We start from the raw sequence: 17,962 nt of genomic DNA on the forward strand, positions 1-17,962 counted from the left end.
TCCAGCCACTGGCAATTAGAGCACAGCATCCAACCTGAGAAAAATCAGACTTTCCACCCAATCCCACCCAATGCTCAGCATCAAAGACGTGTCAGACAGGCTGGGCTCCACTGTCCTTGGATGACTTCATGGGTCACTGCAAAGATCTTTAAGCCTCAGAGCTACCAAAGGTAATTCTGTTTTATAATGAAGATGTTGTACTTTACTTCAAAAAGAGTGTCGTTTTCTAATGGAAACATGTTGCATTTCTATAGATTTTGCAGTTACATTTAAAAGACTTGGGCTGGGCGGGAGAGGGGTTTCTTGGAGTTTACTTACTATAGAAACAAACTTATGGAAGCATGTTAAGATTCATTAAAAAGCACATGCTATGTTCTCACTTATAAGTGGGAGTTGAACAATGAATACACATGGACACGGGGAAGGTAACATCACACACTGTGCCTGTTGGGGGGTGGGGTCTAGGGGAGGGATAGCATTAGGAGAAATACCTGAGGTAGATGACAGGTTGCTGCATGCAGCAAACCAGCATGGCCCAAGTAACAAACCTGCACATCCTGCACATGTACCCCAGAAAATAAAGTATAATTTTAAAAAAGCACATGCTAGCCCTTAAACTACCTGGAATTCATCCTGAGAAAATAGTGAAGTGTGGCTATCAGGATTTAGCCATAAGGATATTAGTTACACTGCTGTTAGAAACAGCCTAAAAGCCAACAACAGATTGGTTAAATTATTTACAATTATATATCAGAATGATCATATAAAACTATTTTATTGATATGGAAAGATGATCACAATAAAGTAAGAGTTTTAAAAGGCAGTTTTTTAACAACCGAACATTATTTATGGAAATAATATAAATGTATAAATGACTATGCAGAAAGTTCGAAGAATATACACAAAGGTATTTTATGTGTTGGTCTGTGGGTAGAATTGGGGAAGTCTTGTATTTTCTCTTGCTTATATGTCTGTATTTTCTCATTTTTCTTTCATGAATATTATTAATATGAGAATGACATATATATATTATATATACATATATTATATATATACATATATATGTTATATATATACATATATATTATATATATACATATATATTATATATATACATATATATATTATATATATACATATATATATATATATAGTTTTTTGTTTGTTTGTTTTTGAGACAGAGGAGTCTCGCTCTGTTACCCAGGCTGGAGTGCAGTGGCACCATCTCGGCTCACTGTAACCTCCACCTCTTGGGTTCAAGCAATTCTCCTGCCTAAGCCCCCCAAGTATCTGGGACTATAGGTGTGTGCCACCATGCCCGGCTAATTTTTATATTTTTAGTAGAGACGGGGTTTCACCATATTGGCTAGGCTGGTCTTGAATTCCTAACCTTAAGTGATCTGCCTGTCCTCGCCTCCCAAAGTGATGGGATTACAGGCGTGAGCCACCATGCCAGGCTGAGAATGATATATATTTTTAAATTATGTTATTTTATATATAATTTCATATGTACTATTTATATGTAATTAAACATATTTAATATTTATATGTAATATTTATATATAATTATATATATACTATGTATACACTATATACATATAAAGTAAGTGTGTTAAAGCCCTAGCTTCATCACACTCAGAAGTAGGTAAAAAGGGGGAAAACGTGGGTCCTGCATGGGCGTCCTCAAAGGTACCTGTTTAGAGGTATTCCCTGGAGTTGGCGATGAGATCTTAAAGTTACCCTGTATAAGAATCATTCTTATTTGCACTGTGAGCGGATTGACCGGAGGATGAGAATAAAAGGGGGTTCATGAAACCCACATGAGGCCGAGGGAAGAGTCAGTCCTACGTGGTTTCTGCACAACCTGCTGGACCCACTCCAGGATCCCAGTGAGCCCTCAGGTCAGCACGTGCTCAGACACCCACTGTTTAACCGCCAGGCATGTGGTGTGAGCTGCTCAGCCCCTCATGCTTGACTTGAGCTGGTCCACCAACCTTGCTATTCATCTGGAATGAAAAAATAGTGTGTTCTCAAAAGGCCATGGCAGAGCAAAAGGGAGACATTTCCTGAAAAGCATCCACTCTATAGGAAATAAAAGGCAAAGCTGTCTTCATATTTGAAACCTGGTGGTGCCAACATCCCGGCTGCTGGTGGCTGATGTCTGGAGCACTTCTGACTCCCTCACATCCCCTCTCAATCCAGCACACATCACTTAGTGCCTCCTTCTGAGTGCTGGGACCTATGGTGGGCTCTAGGAGCTCAGAGAATAACGCAATTTTTTCTCAACAAGCAATTGCTCAGCCCCGACTCCACTATGTGTCCCCGAAATGTACTCAGGGAAATGAATGAGAATGAGACAGGATCCTTTGGTTGAGAAGTTTCCAGTGCAGTCTTGCTGGGATGAGAAACAAAGAACTAAACTGGTGCATGTTAGAGTCATATGGGTCTCCTTTCTATCCGAGGTCTTCCCCCAGAAGCTGTGTGTCCTTGGGCAAGTGAATCAGCCTCTTGGAGCTTCTGACTCCTCGTCTCTAAAATGAGACCTCCTGCACAGAGGGTTGTTTGGAGGACAAAACTCATGGCCAGGCACACAATAGCATTCACCAAGAAATGAATTCAGTCCACAGCCTCACATGTGGCGGGCATTCAGTAAACTGTGAATGACGTGGTTGGTGCAGAAAACAAAAGAACTAAAACGAGATGCTTGTAAAGCACGCAGGAGTCCTCGAATGCAGGTCAGATCTGAGGATGGTGTGGGAGGTGGCTGGACATGGGGAAGGATCGAACATGGGGTTGTGCTTTTTCTCTCCTCAGATGTGTTTGTTTGCTTCTGAGAAAGGCAGAGTGGATACCTAGGCAGGGAATATTATTTCTCTTGCCCTGGCGTTCCGGACTCGTTCCATACATGTGATGGAATGATACAACATTGCTGTGAAGGCCGTCAGAAACATTACAACCACTCAGGTTGGGCCAGGCTGCCCACGGGACTTGGAGTGACCACTGTGTGGGGCTGGAAGCCACGACACCCTATGTGTCCCATGCCCCAGCTAGCAGCCCCTTGTGTGCAGCGCCTTCAGTGCTGCTGGAAAATCATGAAGTCGAAAGCATATTTTCTCAGAAGGATCCATTCCTACCATATTTGGATAAACAGAGCCAACTTCACTGTCCCTAGCAACATCCCCATGACTGCGTCCGCACAGGAAAATCTGACCCAGCTTGTGGCATGGGCACTGCAGTTGCCAATCACCTAGCACCGGGCTGGGTCAGAGCTGCTGTCGCCTAGGTGGGAAGAGTGTGCTCCCTAATGACCAGGCACATATAACTCCAGGTGTGAGGGCGGCAGGTGGGAAGAGAGTGCTCCCTAATGACCAGGAACATATCACTGCAGGCGTGAGGGCGACAGGTGGGAAGAGAGTGCTCCCTAATGACCAGGCAACATTACTGCAGGCGGGAGGGCGGCAGGTGGGAAGAGAGTGCTCCCTAATGACCAGGCACATATAACTCCAGGTGTGAAGGTGGCAGGTGGGAAGAGAGTGCTCCCTAATGACCAGGCAACATCACTGCAGGCGTGAGGGCGGCAGGTGAGAAGGTTCACAGATCCCTGGGCCACTGATGAATGAAGAAAATGGTTTCTTCTCCATGTTCACCAGGAAGCCTAGAGAGTTATGAAGAGGAAGAGCATTCATAGCCCTTTTCACCCCCATGGAGCTGCCAAGGATGCCAGCAGGGGTCTTCATGAATAAAAGAAGTTAGGGACAAGTGGCCCAAGAGAAGAGAGAGGGTGTGGGTGGCCACCCAGCGGACAGGAAGGAAACACTTGAATTTCCTTCCTCTGCATGTGTTCTTTCGGTTTGTGGACGTGACCAACTGGATCAGAGGAGAAAACAGAGAAATAAGGAGAGAAAATCAACAATGTGTTGTTTCCCTGCTGAATTCACAGTCCACAGAGTTGCCTCGAGTTTCACAAGTCAGACTTTTTCCTTAAGTTTTGTTTTCTTCAAAAGATACTCAAGGTCTGCCTTCATCAACATTCCAATAAGCCACGCCACGCATGCCTTGCCCAAAGGCTGCTGATGAAAACGCTGGCTGTGCATGGAAGGAAGTGGCAGAAAGAAACAGATTCATTCTTCCATAAAGCAACTTACTTGCATTCAGAACATTTCAAGTGAAAAATCCTGAGCACTTTAATTGCCCATGTTAACGAGGGCCGAGGCTGTGAGGGCTGGAGCTGCGGGGAAGGTTCCCGGCTCACTGACACACAGGGAGCATCACCACGGCTCTTTGCAGGATCAGGAACTGGCATTTCAGCCTGGCGCAGCCTGGAACATGGGAAGCCACCGTGGTGCTGATGAAACTGAGGGAACCGCAGGGAGAACCAGCCAGCCCCGTGAAATATGGTGAGACAGCACAAAGCATTGGTGATGCCTGTTAGGAACCTTCCCATGCCCCTGCACCTCTGCGATATCAGATGGGGACCTCGTGCATTTCAAATATGACTTGATTGTAGAAAATGATTGGTTCATCTTCTCTTCCATCCACTTTGCCACGGTGGTCTCCTTCCATCCTTCAGGCCTCTGCTCAAGTGCGACCACTTCAGGAGTCTTTCTTGCCAGCCTAGCTAGGGAAGAAGCTCTGACTGGCACTCATGAGCCCTTGCTCTGTTCCTTGGCTGCACTCATTATTATTTGACGTCCTATTTATTCATGTACCTCCTCCGTGTCTGTTCACAAGAATAGATACCACGTCTGTCTACAATAGTAACTGGTATATAATAGGTGTTCAACACATATTTATTGAAAGACAAAAAGGAATAAAGGGGCCATGGACTGCACCAGGGTGAATGGACCCTAGTGTTTGTGCTTGTTTGCACACTTGTCCTATACTCACACTTCATTCCACAAAGGATTCGAGGCAGAACTAATTCTGTGATTTGCCATAAAATTGTATTGAGTGCCCATTATTTGCAGATGTGAACATGAAAGAAGGTGGGAGAAATAGTGCTGGCGTTTAAGGTTTTGAAGTGCTTTTCTATGGGCAGCACCAGTTCCTTGCAGCCTTCCAGAGTCGCAGCTGACATTTGTATTCCTTGTGTCATACCTCTGGGAGAAGGCAAGGGTGTATGTGGAAAAGGTTATACATGAAATGGCTGTATTGTAAAGAAACAAAATAAAACAAAGACCCAGGTCTCCTAGGGGCTGTCTCCCCAACAGTCACTTCTCCTCCTTCCAAAGCGTGGCTGTGATCCAGTGTGTGGGGCCCTCCTCCTACACCCAGAGGAAAAAGCTCCAGGAGGTTGTTGAGAAGCAGGAATGAGAGAGAACAGAGGTTGAGCTGGACCACCAGGAGGCCACACCCTGTGGCTCTCATCAATGGCATGTGGTAGATGACAGAAAGGTTAGAGTCCCCTCATGAGGCAGGTGAGTGGAGGCACAGCACAGCCTTGGCAAGTGCAGGTGAACAGTCACAAAAGCAGAAACCATCAAGCTAGTGCCCGTCACAGGAAATGCAGCTCCACACAGGGAATGATATACTGCCCGCTGAAGTGGTCCTCAAAGCCCAAGAAGTCCAGATCTTCCTGCCCTCTGTCTTTGGTGGAGACTCATGAGAAATACCAGCCTAGGAATGGCACCAGCATCAAGTCTTAAGGTTAATAAGGCTTTTTAACTTTGTTGCATTTTTTATCTGCGTTCTTAAAAGTTGGAACAGAATAATAGTGTGGACAGCCAAAGTTTTTGACATGTGAGAGCTAGATTTTTTTTTTCAAGACGAAGTTTTGCTCTCATTGCCCAGGCTAGAGTGCAATGGTGCAATCAGAGCTCACTGCAACCTCCGCCTCCTGAGTTCAAGCAATTTTCCGGTCTCAGCCTCCCAAGTAGCTGGGATTACAGGCATGTGCCACCACGCCTAGCTACTTTTTGTATTTTTAGTAAAGACAGGGTTTCACCATGTTGGTCAGGCTGGTCTCGAGCTCCTGACCTCAAGTGATCCACCTGCCTCAGCCTCCCAAAGTTCTGAAATTACAGGCATGAGCCACCACACCCAGCCTAATTTTTGTATTTTTAGTAGAGACAGTGTTTCACCATGTTGGTCAGGCTGGTCTCAAACTCCTGATCTCAGGTGATCTGCCCGCATCAGCCTCCCAAAGTGCTGGGATTACAGGCATGAGCCACCGCGCCCGGCCTGAGCTGAACTTTTTGAGGGATAACTGGTTTTGAGTTTCCAAGGGGCGTAGCCTTTAAAAACTCGATGTTGGTGCAAGAGCAGGTGGATGGCAGGTTGCCCCGCTCCAGGCATTTCCCTCCACAGCCCCTCCAAGGAGACCAGGCAGAGTTCACCCAGGGCTGGGGAAGAGGCAGGACCAAAGAGGAGGGAGAGAGCCAGGCAGCAGTGGGCTCCTGAGAGAGGCCTCTGCCCTGGGCTGATTCCTGGTCTGGGGAGGCTACCGGAGATGACAAACCCCTCCCCAGGTTTGTGGATCTGAAGACATTAGGAGTCTTCCTTGGGGAGCACACAGGAGGCAGCAAGTCTTGCGGTAAAGTCCCCTCTACCTGTGTGGTTGGGCAGCAGATGAAGGAAAAATGGCTTTACGGGGTGTCTAGACATGAGAAGATCCGAAACAGTCCCCGTGTTTTCAGCGGGCACCAGGCAAGGAGGAGAAGGTAAAACGTCACAGTTTCCAGAGAGGGAAGAGAATTGGCTGAGAAAAGCTTGACAGACCCACAGGAGAGAGAAACTAAAACCTACTTCTCTTTTTAAGCACCTTGCCTGGTAGCTAGTATAGCACACATCCATTCATTAATAAATGTAGATATTACCAGGGAATTCTAGTTTTTCTCATTTTAGACTTGCGGAGGACAAACGAGCTCAAACCAGTCGATCTTTTATATTATGCCCTAAAAAATATATGCCCACTTCTAAGGAAAAAATTAAAAAAGCATTGCTTCTCATTTTTTACATAAATTTATATAAATTCACATGGGAAGCAGAGACCTGAAAATTCATTTTCAAATATACATAATGAAAGGCATTCCCCCTGAGGAACCTCTCCCTGGTTAAAGAATTGTCAGCAGAATGCTTCTGGGTTTTTACAGCACAAGTTTCATAGAATATACAGATCTTTTGGTACAGGATTTTTAGGCTAGCATTTGTGTAGGAAAAAAAAATTATACACAACAAAAATGTAACACAACATTCCGGAATAACGAAACATAGAGGGAGACATCTCAGGCTGCCTTCCAAGTGTAGCTGGGAGCAGGTCAGAACCAAAACAGCTGCTTTGATGGGCACCTTGGGGCCAACCACAGGCACAGCACAGCAATAGGGGTTTGTGAACATAAATTCTGGGACAAAAGCATAGCTCCAGTTTGCAATTTTTCATTTTGAAACATCAATTCCCTTTTTTTTTTTTTGGATGGAGTTTCACTGCAATACCCAGGCTGAGTGTAATGGCGCCATCTCAGCTCACTGCAACCTCCGCTTCCCAGGTTCAAGCAATTCTCCTGCCTCAGCCTCTCGAGTAGCTGGGATTACAGGCATGCACCACCATGCCTGGCTGATCTTTTTTTTTTTTTTTTCTGTATTTTTAGTGGAGAAGGGGTTTTACCATGTTGGCCAGCCTGATCTTGAGCTCCTGACCTCAAGTGATCCGCCCACCTTGGCCTCCCAAAGTGCTGGGATTACAGGTGTGAGCTACTGCACTCAGCCTCAATCACCTCTTTTGAAGATCTGTCATCACATTACTCCTCAGAGATCTTTAGCTGCACCAAAATGGCAAATATAGAATAGTCATTGCCTTGAGTTTGAATCTGATATTTTGCCTGAGATTTTGGCTTCATCCTTCAACTTGTCTACACCACCATCAATTTTCAAACTAGTGACAAAAAAAAAAAAACCCTCTGGATCCATCTTTCTCTATAATCTTTATTTTCCTCAACCCCATTAAAAAAACTAATTTTGCATTTATTATATCTTGCTTTACTGCAGGCACCTCTAAACTACCATAAACAAGGGGTCACTGAAACGAAGACTTAACTGAAAGCAAAGAAAGCATACTCTACCCAGTATCCTGCTTTCCCAGATACTTATCCAGTTCTTAGGATGGCAAAATTTTCATCTGTGGCTTTTGTTCCACCCCACCACTCTTTGCAATGCCATGGATGGGCTCCCAATGTGGTTTACACCACATTGGATGACACTACTACTAATAATATCTTGCTTTTGGATAGAAATGTAAGTGTGAGAAACACTTTCATACACATTGGCACATTTAGTCTCACATTTAGTGTCAACTGTCAACTGTAAGGTCGGCAGGAATGGCACTATCATTTCCATTATTAATGCGAAGAACACATATCCAAGCATGTGAAAAATAGCAAATTTGGGGCTCTAAAAGTTTCCTAAGTGTTAGGCACTGCTTCCACGAAGTTACAAAGAATGTAGTTATCAGACGTAGTTCCTTCCCCCAAGAAGTTCACAGTCTAGTGCTGGATATAGATTTGTAAACCAGCAAGTGTAATACAGTAGTATGGAAAGGGCCCACCAGATACATAGGAAGTTGCTAGGAAAAGGCACAACAAACTCTATCAGCAAGAGAGAGCTGTGGAAAACCTTATAAAGGAGGCCATCTTTGGGTTCTTTGAAGAATGAGAAGACTCTAAATAGTGTAGGAAAGAAAAATAGAAGTAGGACAAAGTGATTCCAAGGAAGAAAATGTGTGTGCAAAGGCACAGAGATAATCAAAGAACTGGAAGTCTGTGCACAGGAGATGGCACTAGATGACGAAGGGCACAGAGGACTTTGACTTTGTCTTATAGCAAGTGGTAAGCCACTAAAGGATTTAACCAGGGGAAAGACAGGATCAAATTTGAATTCAAAAACATTTTGAAAGTAGAGAGGAGGATAGATTTCTAAGGAAGAGAGAGATTGTGGGCAAAATCCCAGGCAAGAAATAATTCTGGACTAAAATTAAGGCAAGGATAGCAGGAATGGAGGAGAGGGGATATGTTTGAGAGAACTTTCACTGGGAGAACAAACGTAGGGTTCATGTGCTGGAAACTTAAATCCCAATGCAACAGTGTTGAGAGGCAGAATCTTTAAGAGGTTATTAGGTCATGAGGGCTCTGCCCTTATGAATAGATTAATGCCACTATATCAGGGGTGTGTTAGTGATTTTGGAAGGGGGTCCTGAGAAAAAGGATGAATTTTGCCCTCTTGTTGTCTCTTTTGTGCTCTTGCTATGTGATGCCTTCCACCGTGGGATGACACAGCAAGAAGGTTCTCACAAGACATGGCCCCTCACTCTTGGACTTCTCAGCCTCCAGAACTGTGAGCCAAATAATTTCTATTGTTGATAATTCACCATGTCTATGATATTTTGTTACAGCAGCACAAAACAAACTAAGACCATTGTCATTTGGATATAGGTGATACATGTAAGGAAGAATTCTGGATGGATTCCAGATTTTAAACTCATCAAAGTTGCATGATGGTAATAACTTTAATAATGAGGGAAAGAAGCAGATGGGTCAGGGAGTGGGGAAGAGCAGGAATCAGAAAGAGGAGGTAACATGTTCAGTTTTGAGCAGTCCTTGTACACAGAGCCTCTGATGTATTCATGTAGAACTGGTGACGTCTGAGCTGGAGATATGAAATCCATTTTACTGATGCCAGAGGGAGGAATGTGATGAACCATGGAGAGAATGTGGAGTAAGCAGTAACAGATAGGAAAGGATGTGGATATCACCCTCATTTAAGATCGGCAGAAATAAAGCAAGATAATGAATGCAGAGAGGGAGAAAGACAACAGGAGAAAATGTTTTCAAGGAATCCAAGAAATATTTTTGAGAAGGAAGAAGAAAGAACAGAGGGTCATGAAGGTCAAATGCTACACCCATGTGTTAGCCAGATCTGGCACCAGAAGACAGCTGTGTCCCTGCCACTGGCTGTGTCTATTGTGTGGTGGGGGGAGCTGCCAGGCAGGGTGGTGGGAATGGGAATGAATGCAAACAATGGGAGACAAGGAGAATTTTGCCTGTGAAAAGAAAGGAGAGAGAGGTGATTACAACCCAGGAAGATGGTGATTCTTAAATGTTAATGTAGGAGCAAGATTTGACCATATTGGCAAATGAAGGGCAGCCAACAATGATGGAGAATGAGTAGAGACTTACTGGGGAGCCTCACTTTTCCCCAGTATTCTCTCCTTTTAACCCAATAGTGTGAATCATCGCCACTCTTCTAAGATCATCTCCCATCAGTCCTTTCATGGTTGAACTGAGAAAGGGCATTTGTGCTTTGGAAGGAATGTGCAAGTGGAATAAGACCTTTGCTGTGAGGATGGTTTGCTTAGGGTTAAATGCAGCTTATATTGTTGGGAACTTGTTTGTACAAATTTTGGAAGACCATTTGCTTGCGCTGAGACTAAGTTCTTCCTCTATGTAGTTCAGGGGTGACCATGACAACTTTTTTGCCCCCAAACAGGCAGTCCTGCCTGCATCCTATGTAGCATCCCAGAGGCCTTAGACGCTCCTTGAGGGCAGGAGGAAAACCAAGCCCTGTAACCCACCGGGCCTGGCCAGCGAGCTCCACGTGCCATTGCCACTTGTCTAATCCTGAATATGGAAGGGTTCAGGTGGCACCTACTTGAAACTTAATAAGACTTTTGTTTACTTTTTTCCCCCAAAGTACAAGACAAGAAGACATTAGCTATCCTACAGATTTTAACTATCTTCTTCTATTTAGCTTCTATTAATTCTCAGAGTAACTTTTCTCCTAAGTCAGTGAATGGTGAGATTTTCACATTCTCTTAAAACAACTTTGCATTGGAATTCAGTTTCATATTGCATCCAACATAAACTTACATATTTAAAAAAGCAACCTGTTCTTAATAGAACCTTTCTTATTTTTATATCACTGAATATTTTTACAACTTAGAAATATTTATTGAAAGAGTTGGTACATGTCTTGACATCTTTATAGGCTAGACAGTGCTTGGCACGTAGTAGGACTGAATAAATATTTGTTGAATGAATGAAGAGTAAACAGAATAAATTAACAGTGAACATTTTGGCCACTAGAGAAAAACAGGCTGAGAAAGAGCTGTTGTCAGTTTCACAAAACCTGTCAAGAGCAGCAAATCACAATTAAACACAAAACACACACAGACACTATCCAGTTCTATAAACAGGAGGCAATTAAGGACCTACAAACTGACCTTCTAATAAATGCTAACCAAACTAGTCTTGTTCATTTCAGAGATTCTTACCTGTCAAAGCCTAAATTCAGGGCTCTGCAAACCAGTTCCTCCTGTATGAAGCCTGATAATAAATGTTAACAAAAATCCAGATATCAACACAGACCCCACATCACAGGAGGGTCTTCTGAAAATCTCTCCCACTTCCTTTCCTCTACAAAGACTTCAGAAGCCAAAAGCTGGACTGTCAATATCAAAAGTCTAAATATATTGCATTTTACCCTCCCCAACAAGCCAAACAGCTTTGCAAACAGAGCAATGAGCTTTGGCATTCTCGAAGCACCACTGTGAACACAGCAGTAACTCAAGGTAAAACAACCTTGTGAAACAGTTCACCAACAGAGCAGCTTGTGGGCAACCAGAGCAGCTCTGTCACCTGAAGCAAACACTGCTTCACAAAGCCGTAGCGTGGAGTCCATTGACAACTGTGAGCGTCTCTGAATAACTTGTGTAAATATGGTTGTCTCCAACTAGAATAAAGGCAACATCCACTCATATCTCTTGTTGTTTTCATTCTGTTTATAGCCTATCCATGTTATACATGCAATTTTTAAATGAAATCATACAATAAAACAAGAATTTGGCTGGAATGTTACTAATCTTGGATGAGTTTCAGCTGAGGGTGCCAAGGGCCCCTGTGCTCACTGGACAACGGGGCCCTTATCCTTGGGATTCAAGTCAGGTCCCCATGTGAACCCCAGAAAACCCACTCGGGGCTTCCTTCAGTGAGGGGGCCCTGGCTGATGTCTTCTCAAACACTGCGCCCTGGGCACTTTTCAAGTGCTTACTCAAGAAATCGATTTAAAGAAGTCCTGTAGCAAGGAGTCCAGTGACCAACAACATCAAAACTAAAACAAAAACGAAACAACACACACACACACACACACACACACACACACACACACACACACACACACTCTACATATAATCAGGTTGATGACCTCAATATGTGTGTGGAAGGGCAGGTTAAATGAAATTGGAGATAATAAAATTCTATTTGGAGACTAGAAATAAAATTCTATTTGGAGAAATAAAATCTTTAGTAAATTGGACATATGGGCAACAATATTTTTTGCAGCACTGTTTATAGCATCAAAAAACTGGAAATAACATAAGTGCCCATCAATAGGAGAATGGCTGAATAAAATACGGTGTTGCTACACCTCTACACCACAGAATATTATGCATCCAGCACAAAGAATTAATTAGAATATACCAGTTGACCCAGTGAGATTTCTAGGAAGTGCTATTGATTAATCCAAGATACAGGAAATATGTATAATATCCTTCTTTTGTAAGACAAACCATAACCCAAAAGCTATGTATACATACATGTTAACAAGTATCCTTTTCTCTCCAAAACCTCTTGTTCTTGCATTCAGATAGCAAGTGCAGATGGTGAAATTGTACAGGGCGAGGGGTACCTGCGTGTGTGCAAGTCTATGCAGATGTTTTTATAGCTGTAAATCAGTAAGCAGCATTATGCAATTCCACATTTTTACATTTTTTAAAATGTTCGCATAGACACATATAACAAATTTCTAAATACAATTTTATAAAGGAAGAAATGAAACAGGTGAACTGCTATAAATTTTTTGGACTTTTACATTTTATTATTTTTAAATTTCGTTTCAATAGTTTACTTTTATTTCAATGGTTTTTGGTTACATGGACAAGTTCTTTAGTGATGATTTTTCAGATTTTGGTGTACTTGTCACCCTGCTTTAAATGAATATGACTTGGGTTCTTCTGACATTTTTATTCCTGTAAAATAAACAGCGTCTGCACATCGTTGATTAGAAAAGTGTTCGACACAGGGTGTGGATTGCATTGTCCTCAGAAAACCCGTCAAAAGGAGGTGCAGGTAAGGAAATGATGTTCCTAGAAGTGCAGTCACTTTTTTAAGCTTACACAACTCCTAGCCTGCAGGACTGGATTTGTAACCTGAGGCTGCCTGACTCCAAACCCTTTTGGCTACTCACTGGAGCCTCCCAAAGTCCTTGTTTTTGCCTCTGCCTTAAGACCTCCGTGGAGAATCCCGCACAACCAAGCTTCAGCAATAGAAGCATTCTTTGCAGCTGATCACTTTGATTTCTCCAGTTACCACCCACCCCAAGTTCTTGGGCAGCAGAAGAGGTCATAGGGCTCTCAGCTCTCAACAATGCCACATCTGTGTGATGGGGGCAATGGGTAAACCTTACACCGTGACAATGACTAAGCCTTTAAATTGGAGCGTCCCCAAAACTGAGCACATGAGCCTTGCTTGTTTTATTATTCCAGAATTTTTTACTAGGTGTCTGCTTTGAATTCAGAATAAAGATTCTTTCAGCAATATGTTGTAGTGTCTTTAGTACATTTCCAGGCTATAGCACGTAGACTCAAATTTGTATTAAACTGGATCTTTGCAGACAGGGTTGGCTCAAATAAACGTGGAAAAAAGGAGCACTGTGTTAAAACACATGCAGTGGAAACTAATCAAGGGCGCATACAGACACGGGCAGCTACTTGCCAACAACCAGGCCGAGCATAAAGTAGTATCAAGGAAAATCACCCAACACTGTTTCATATTAGAAGGTGGAACCTCCTGGAAACAACATGCCCTCTCGGAAAGTTCCCGCCATGCTCGGGCGCAGTTTTTCATCGTGATGCATCTCCCGGCGCAGCCTGGCGCTCTGCGGTCTCCGCTTCTGTTCACACTGGCAGCGTTGGTGCACGTGGGAGTGCAATCACGGTGCTCACGTTCACGTTTCCTCGGCTGCCTGGAGCCCATAGAGCGCTCCTTTCTGGGGGTGCTTCCTCTTTCCTGGGAGCGTTCTGTCCTGTGCCTCTCTCTCCAGGGCGCCTGCCTGCGCCTTCCAACCACAGCCGACAGTTCCATTTTTAAAAGGTCTTGAATAAAGTGAAATGTGATTAGTTGTGCGAAATGAACCAATGATATGCACAATTCAGCAGCCTTTATCACTGATGAAATCCAGAAATAAAGATAATTTTCTCCAACTTTTGGTGCTATAGTAGCCGTGTTTCTATGAAAAACACTGATAGAACTTAAATTGTTTCATCTCCATAGTGCCTTTAGAAGAAACATAACCCACCAACAACTTCAGGACTGCTGCACGCGCACTTCAACACTTCTTGGTGTAGAGCGCAGTAGGAGAGGCGATACAGAGAGATAAGAGCTCAGACTCTGAAGTCTGTCCGGGATTTGTGCCCACATCTCACACTTGGTACTCTGACCTTAGGCAAGTTATTGATACTTCTAGGTTCCATTTCCTTGAATAAATGGGGTACGGTAACATTTACACACCCCATAGGGTTGCTGAAAGGATTAAACCAGATGATACCAGTAAAATATTTAGAACGATGGCTGGCAGATGGGAGTACTTAGCAATTCATTAATACTACATCCGAGGAGAAAAAATTGACTCGGGCCTTTCTGAAATCAATAAAAATCTGTTTCTGTGGCTGTTAAGGCCTTGTCTTAAAGAGGTGGAGAGACTCCCTCCATGAACTCTCTGTCTAAACCAGACAGACTCCAGTCATTTGAAAACACTCCCTGCCTCTTGGCCTTCCCACAGAGCCCACCTGACATCATTTGGATATTCGTCCCTACCCAAATCTCATGTTGAATTTTAATCTGCAATGTTGGAGGTGGGGCCCGGTGGGGGATGTGGGGATCATGGAGGTGGATCCCTCATGGCTTGGTGCTATCTTCCTGATAGAATTCTCACGAGATTTGGTCACTTAAAAGTGTGTAGCACCTCCCTCCCTGACTCTGTCTTGCTCCTGCTTTTGCCATGTGATGTGCCTGCTCTCCCTTTGCCTTCTGCCATGACTGTAAGCTTCCTGAGGCCTCCCTAAAAACTGAACAGATGCCAGCACCATGCTTCCTGTACAGCATGCAGAGTTGTGAGTCAATTAAACCTCTTTTCTTTATAAATTTCCCAGTCTCAAGTGTTTCTTTATAGCAATGGAAGAATGGCCTAATGCACCACCTTTCACCTGCAGAGCCATCCCCCATCTCCTGCCATTTCACCATTTCTTTAAGAGCAGACCCAAAGATTCCCCATCACCAAGGTCTTCCCTGGGCACTTCAGGGGCAGAAGCCACCTGGGATGCACCTGGCTTCAGTCATTGTTCCTATCCACATAGCCATCATCTCATGATGTCATCTGGACAGTGATTCCTGGATGTGACTCTGCCCCTCAGGCATGATTGGCAAGCACCTTCAAAACGTGCACATTTGGGGTTTTCTCATAAAAACTTTTTTCAATAAATGTCCGTTACTGCCTCATTTATTAAATATTCCGGCTAGGGCTGCCAACAGCCACGCTGTAGTATATCATATGTGTGCTGGGGTAGCAGGGGAATTAAAAATGCCAGTTTATGATTTTATATATGTATGTGTATATATATATATATAAATATATATATGCGCACACATACACACACACACACACACACACACACACCCCTTCACAAAATAAAGACTCCCTGAAGCTTGTTATTGTTCCCTGTTTTGTTTCTGCCTTGAAGATCGTTACTAAGGATGTTAATAATTTGTGACGCATCATCTTTAGTGCCTTTTTGCGCCCACAGAAGGAGGCTGTCGAGGGAGATGTGTCGGTGTGTGCCCACCTGTGCTCGCTGCCACCCACTGTGGACAGTGGGCCCTGCCATGTGTGCCTGCTGGGGCTCCCTGCTCTGCCCCTGCTCTGCCCCCACTCTCAGGCCCCTGCTCACCTGCCCTTGCTTTGTCTGCTCCCAGTTTCAGCTTGTTCCATGCAAATCCCACTGGACCTCTTCTTGGGAAAAGTACTGCTAATTCTGATCATTTATTAGGCACTATTATATACCAACCTACATAAATTGCTTTAACCTCGACAGTGTGCTGGTAGGTATTTACGACAAGGCCCCCCAGGAGGAAAGCCCTGGTTTATGGTGTTTGCCAATTCCAGGGTGTAACTACAGCCCAGTCTGCTGGAACATTTCCTCTGAAAATGAGGATTTGTTCCACTGTGATTGGTAAATTAGGGAACAATTTGAGTGTCATGTCAATGTCGGTTTGCTCAGGCACCATTTTGTTGCTCAGAAGCCAGGTGAATGCAGTAGGAAGGATGGATCTCACACACATGCATTTCATCATGACAAGGAGCCACACCCACTCACACCTGCTATCTCAACTCTCTGTAGGATTTTAGATAACTCTTGTATTAGTCAGGGTGCTCCAGAAGCCTGGGGAGAAACAGAACCCAGAAAGAGGAAGGGAAATGGGGCAGTGGGGCAGGGGAGGCAAGAGAGGAGAGAGAGAGAGGAAAGAAGGAAGGAAGGAAGGAAGGAAGGAAGGAAGGAAACAGAAAGAAAGAAAGAAAGAAAGAAAAAGAAAGAAAGAAAGAAAGAAAGAAAGAAAGAAAGAAAGAAAGAAAGAAAGAAAGAAAGGAGTATATAGATCTATTGAACACGATATTTATGATGGGAATGGCTCATGCAATTATGGAGGCTAGCAAGTCCCATGATCTGTTGCCTACACACTGGAGAACTGATGCTGTAACTCAGTCTGAGGTCAAAGGCCTGAGAACCTGGGAAGCCACTGGCATAAGTACAGAGTCCAAAGGTCTGAAAACCTAGAGAACCTGGTGTTTCAGGGCTGGAGAAGATGAATGTCTCAGATCATACAAAGATAATTCACTCAAATTCACCCTTCCTCCACCTTTTCAGTCTATTGGAGACTTCAGTGAGTCAGGTGATGCCTGCCATGTTGGTGAAGAAGGATCTTCTTTACTCAGTGTTTAAATTCAAATGCTAATCTCTTCTGGAAACATCCTCACAGACCCACCCAGAAATAGTAATTTTCCAGCAATCTGGGCACCACCTAACCCAGTCAAGATGACACCTAAAATTATCCATCACATACTTCTACCAGCAGTTCAAAACAACATGAGCTACAGCCCTTCCTGCCACCAACTGGCTGCATAGCTCTGTGCCTTCCCTTCTGTATTAGTCTGTTCTCACACTGCTAATAAAGACATACCCAAGACTGGGTAATTTATAAAGGAAATAGGTTTAATTGACTCACAGTTCTGCATGGTTGGGGAAGCCTCAGGAAACTTACAATCACGGTGAAAGGGGAAGCAAATGCTTCCTTCTTCACATGGCAGCAGCAAGAATAAGTGCTGAACAAAAAGGGGGGAAATCCCCTCTTAAAACCATCAGATCTCATGAGAACTCACTCACTAGTGGGAGAACAGCATGAAGGTAACCACCCTCATAATTCAATTACCTCCCACTGGCTCCCTCCCAGGACACATGGGGATTATTCAAGATGAGACTTGGGTGGGGACACAGCCAAACCATATCACCTTCTCTTTAATTTGCCCTCTTGAATCTCAGCTATTTTGTATTTTTCCTCTGGTTTTCTGTTCTTTTTCTCTTGCGAACTCTTTGGTTCCCTTCCTCTTGCAGACATGGAGGAGGACATGGTAGGCCCCCAGACATGGGACACTCACTTCTACAAGCAAACTTCAGGTCTTTCTCAAGGTGATCTTTTCAAAGTGATGTCTTTACTGCAGTATTTAAGGATTTCTTAATGAGTTGAAATGTATAACTATGTGTGCTACCATTTTTATTCGGTTCCTCACCTTTTATTATTTGTCACTAATAAAGTTTTTGAATATTGTGTCTCTAACCCCATTTTCCCATAAGCCCTACAGTTTTTAA

At 43.8% G+C, this 17,962-nt stretch overlaps 2 protein-coding genes across 4 annotated transcripts in view; both read right to left on the reverse strand.

The window, feature by feature from the left end:
- Positions 1-17,962, reverse strand: part of PDE10A (phosphodiesterase 10A) — a 659,574-nt gene that overhangs the window by 598,013 nt on the left and 43,599 nt on the right. The window lies entirely within an intron of this gene.
- On the reverse strand, positions 5,006-16,583 carry LOC116473720 (putative transcriptional regulator encoded by LINC00473). The gene is given in 2 exon segments (XM_058435669.1): positions 5,006-13,684; positions 13,686-16,583. Coding segments are annotated over 2 exon segments (552 nt in total). The 5' UTR covers positions 14,127-16,583; the 3' UTR covers positions 5,006-13,573.

Source organism: Hylobates moloch, unplaced genomic scaffold, assembly GCF_009828535.3.
Source record: "Hylobates moloch isolate HMO894 unplaced genomic scaffold, HMol_V3 SCAFFOLD_2, whole genome shotgun sequence".
NCBI classification, from domain to species: Eukaryota; Metazoa; Chordata; class Mammalia; order Primates; family Hylobatidae; genus Hylobates; species Hylobates moloch.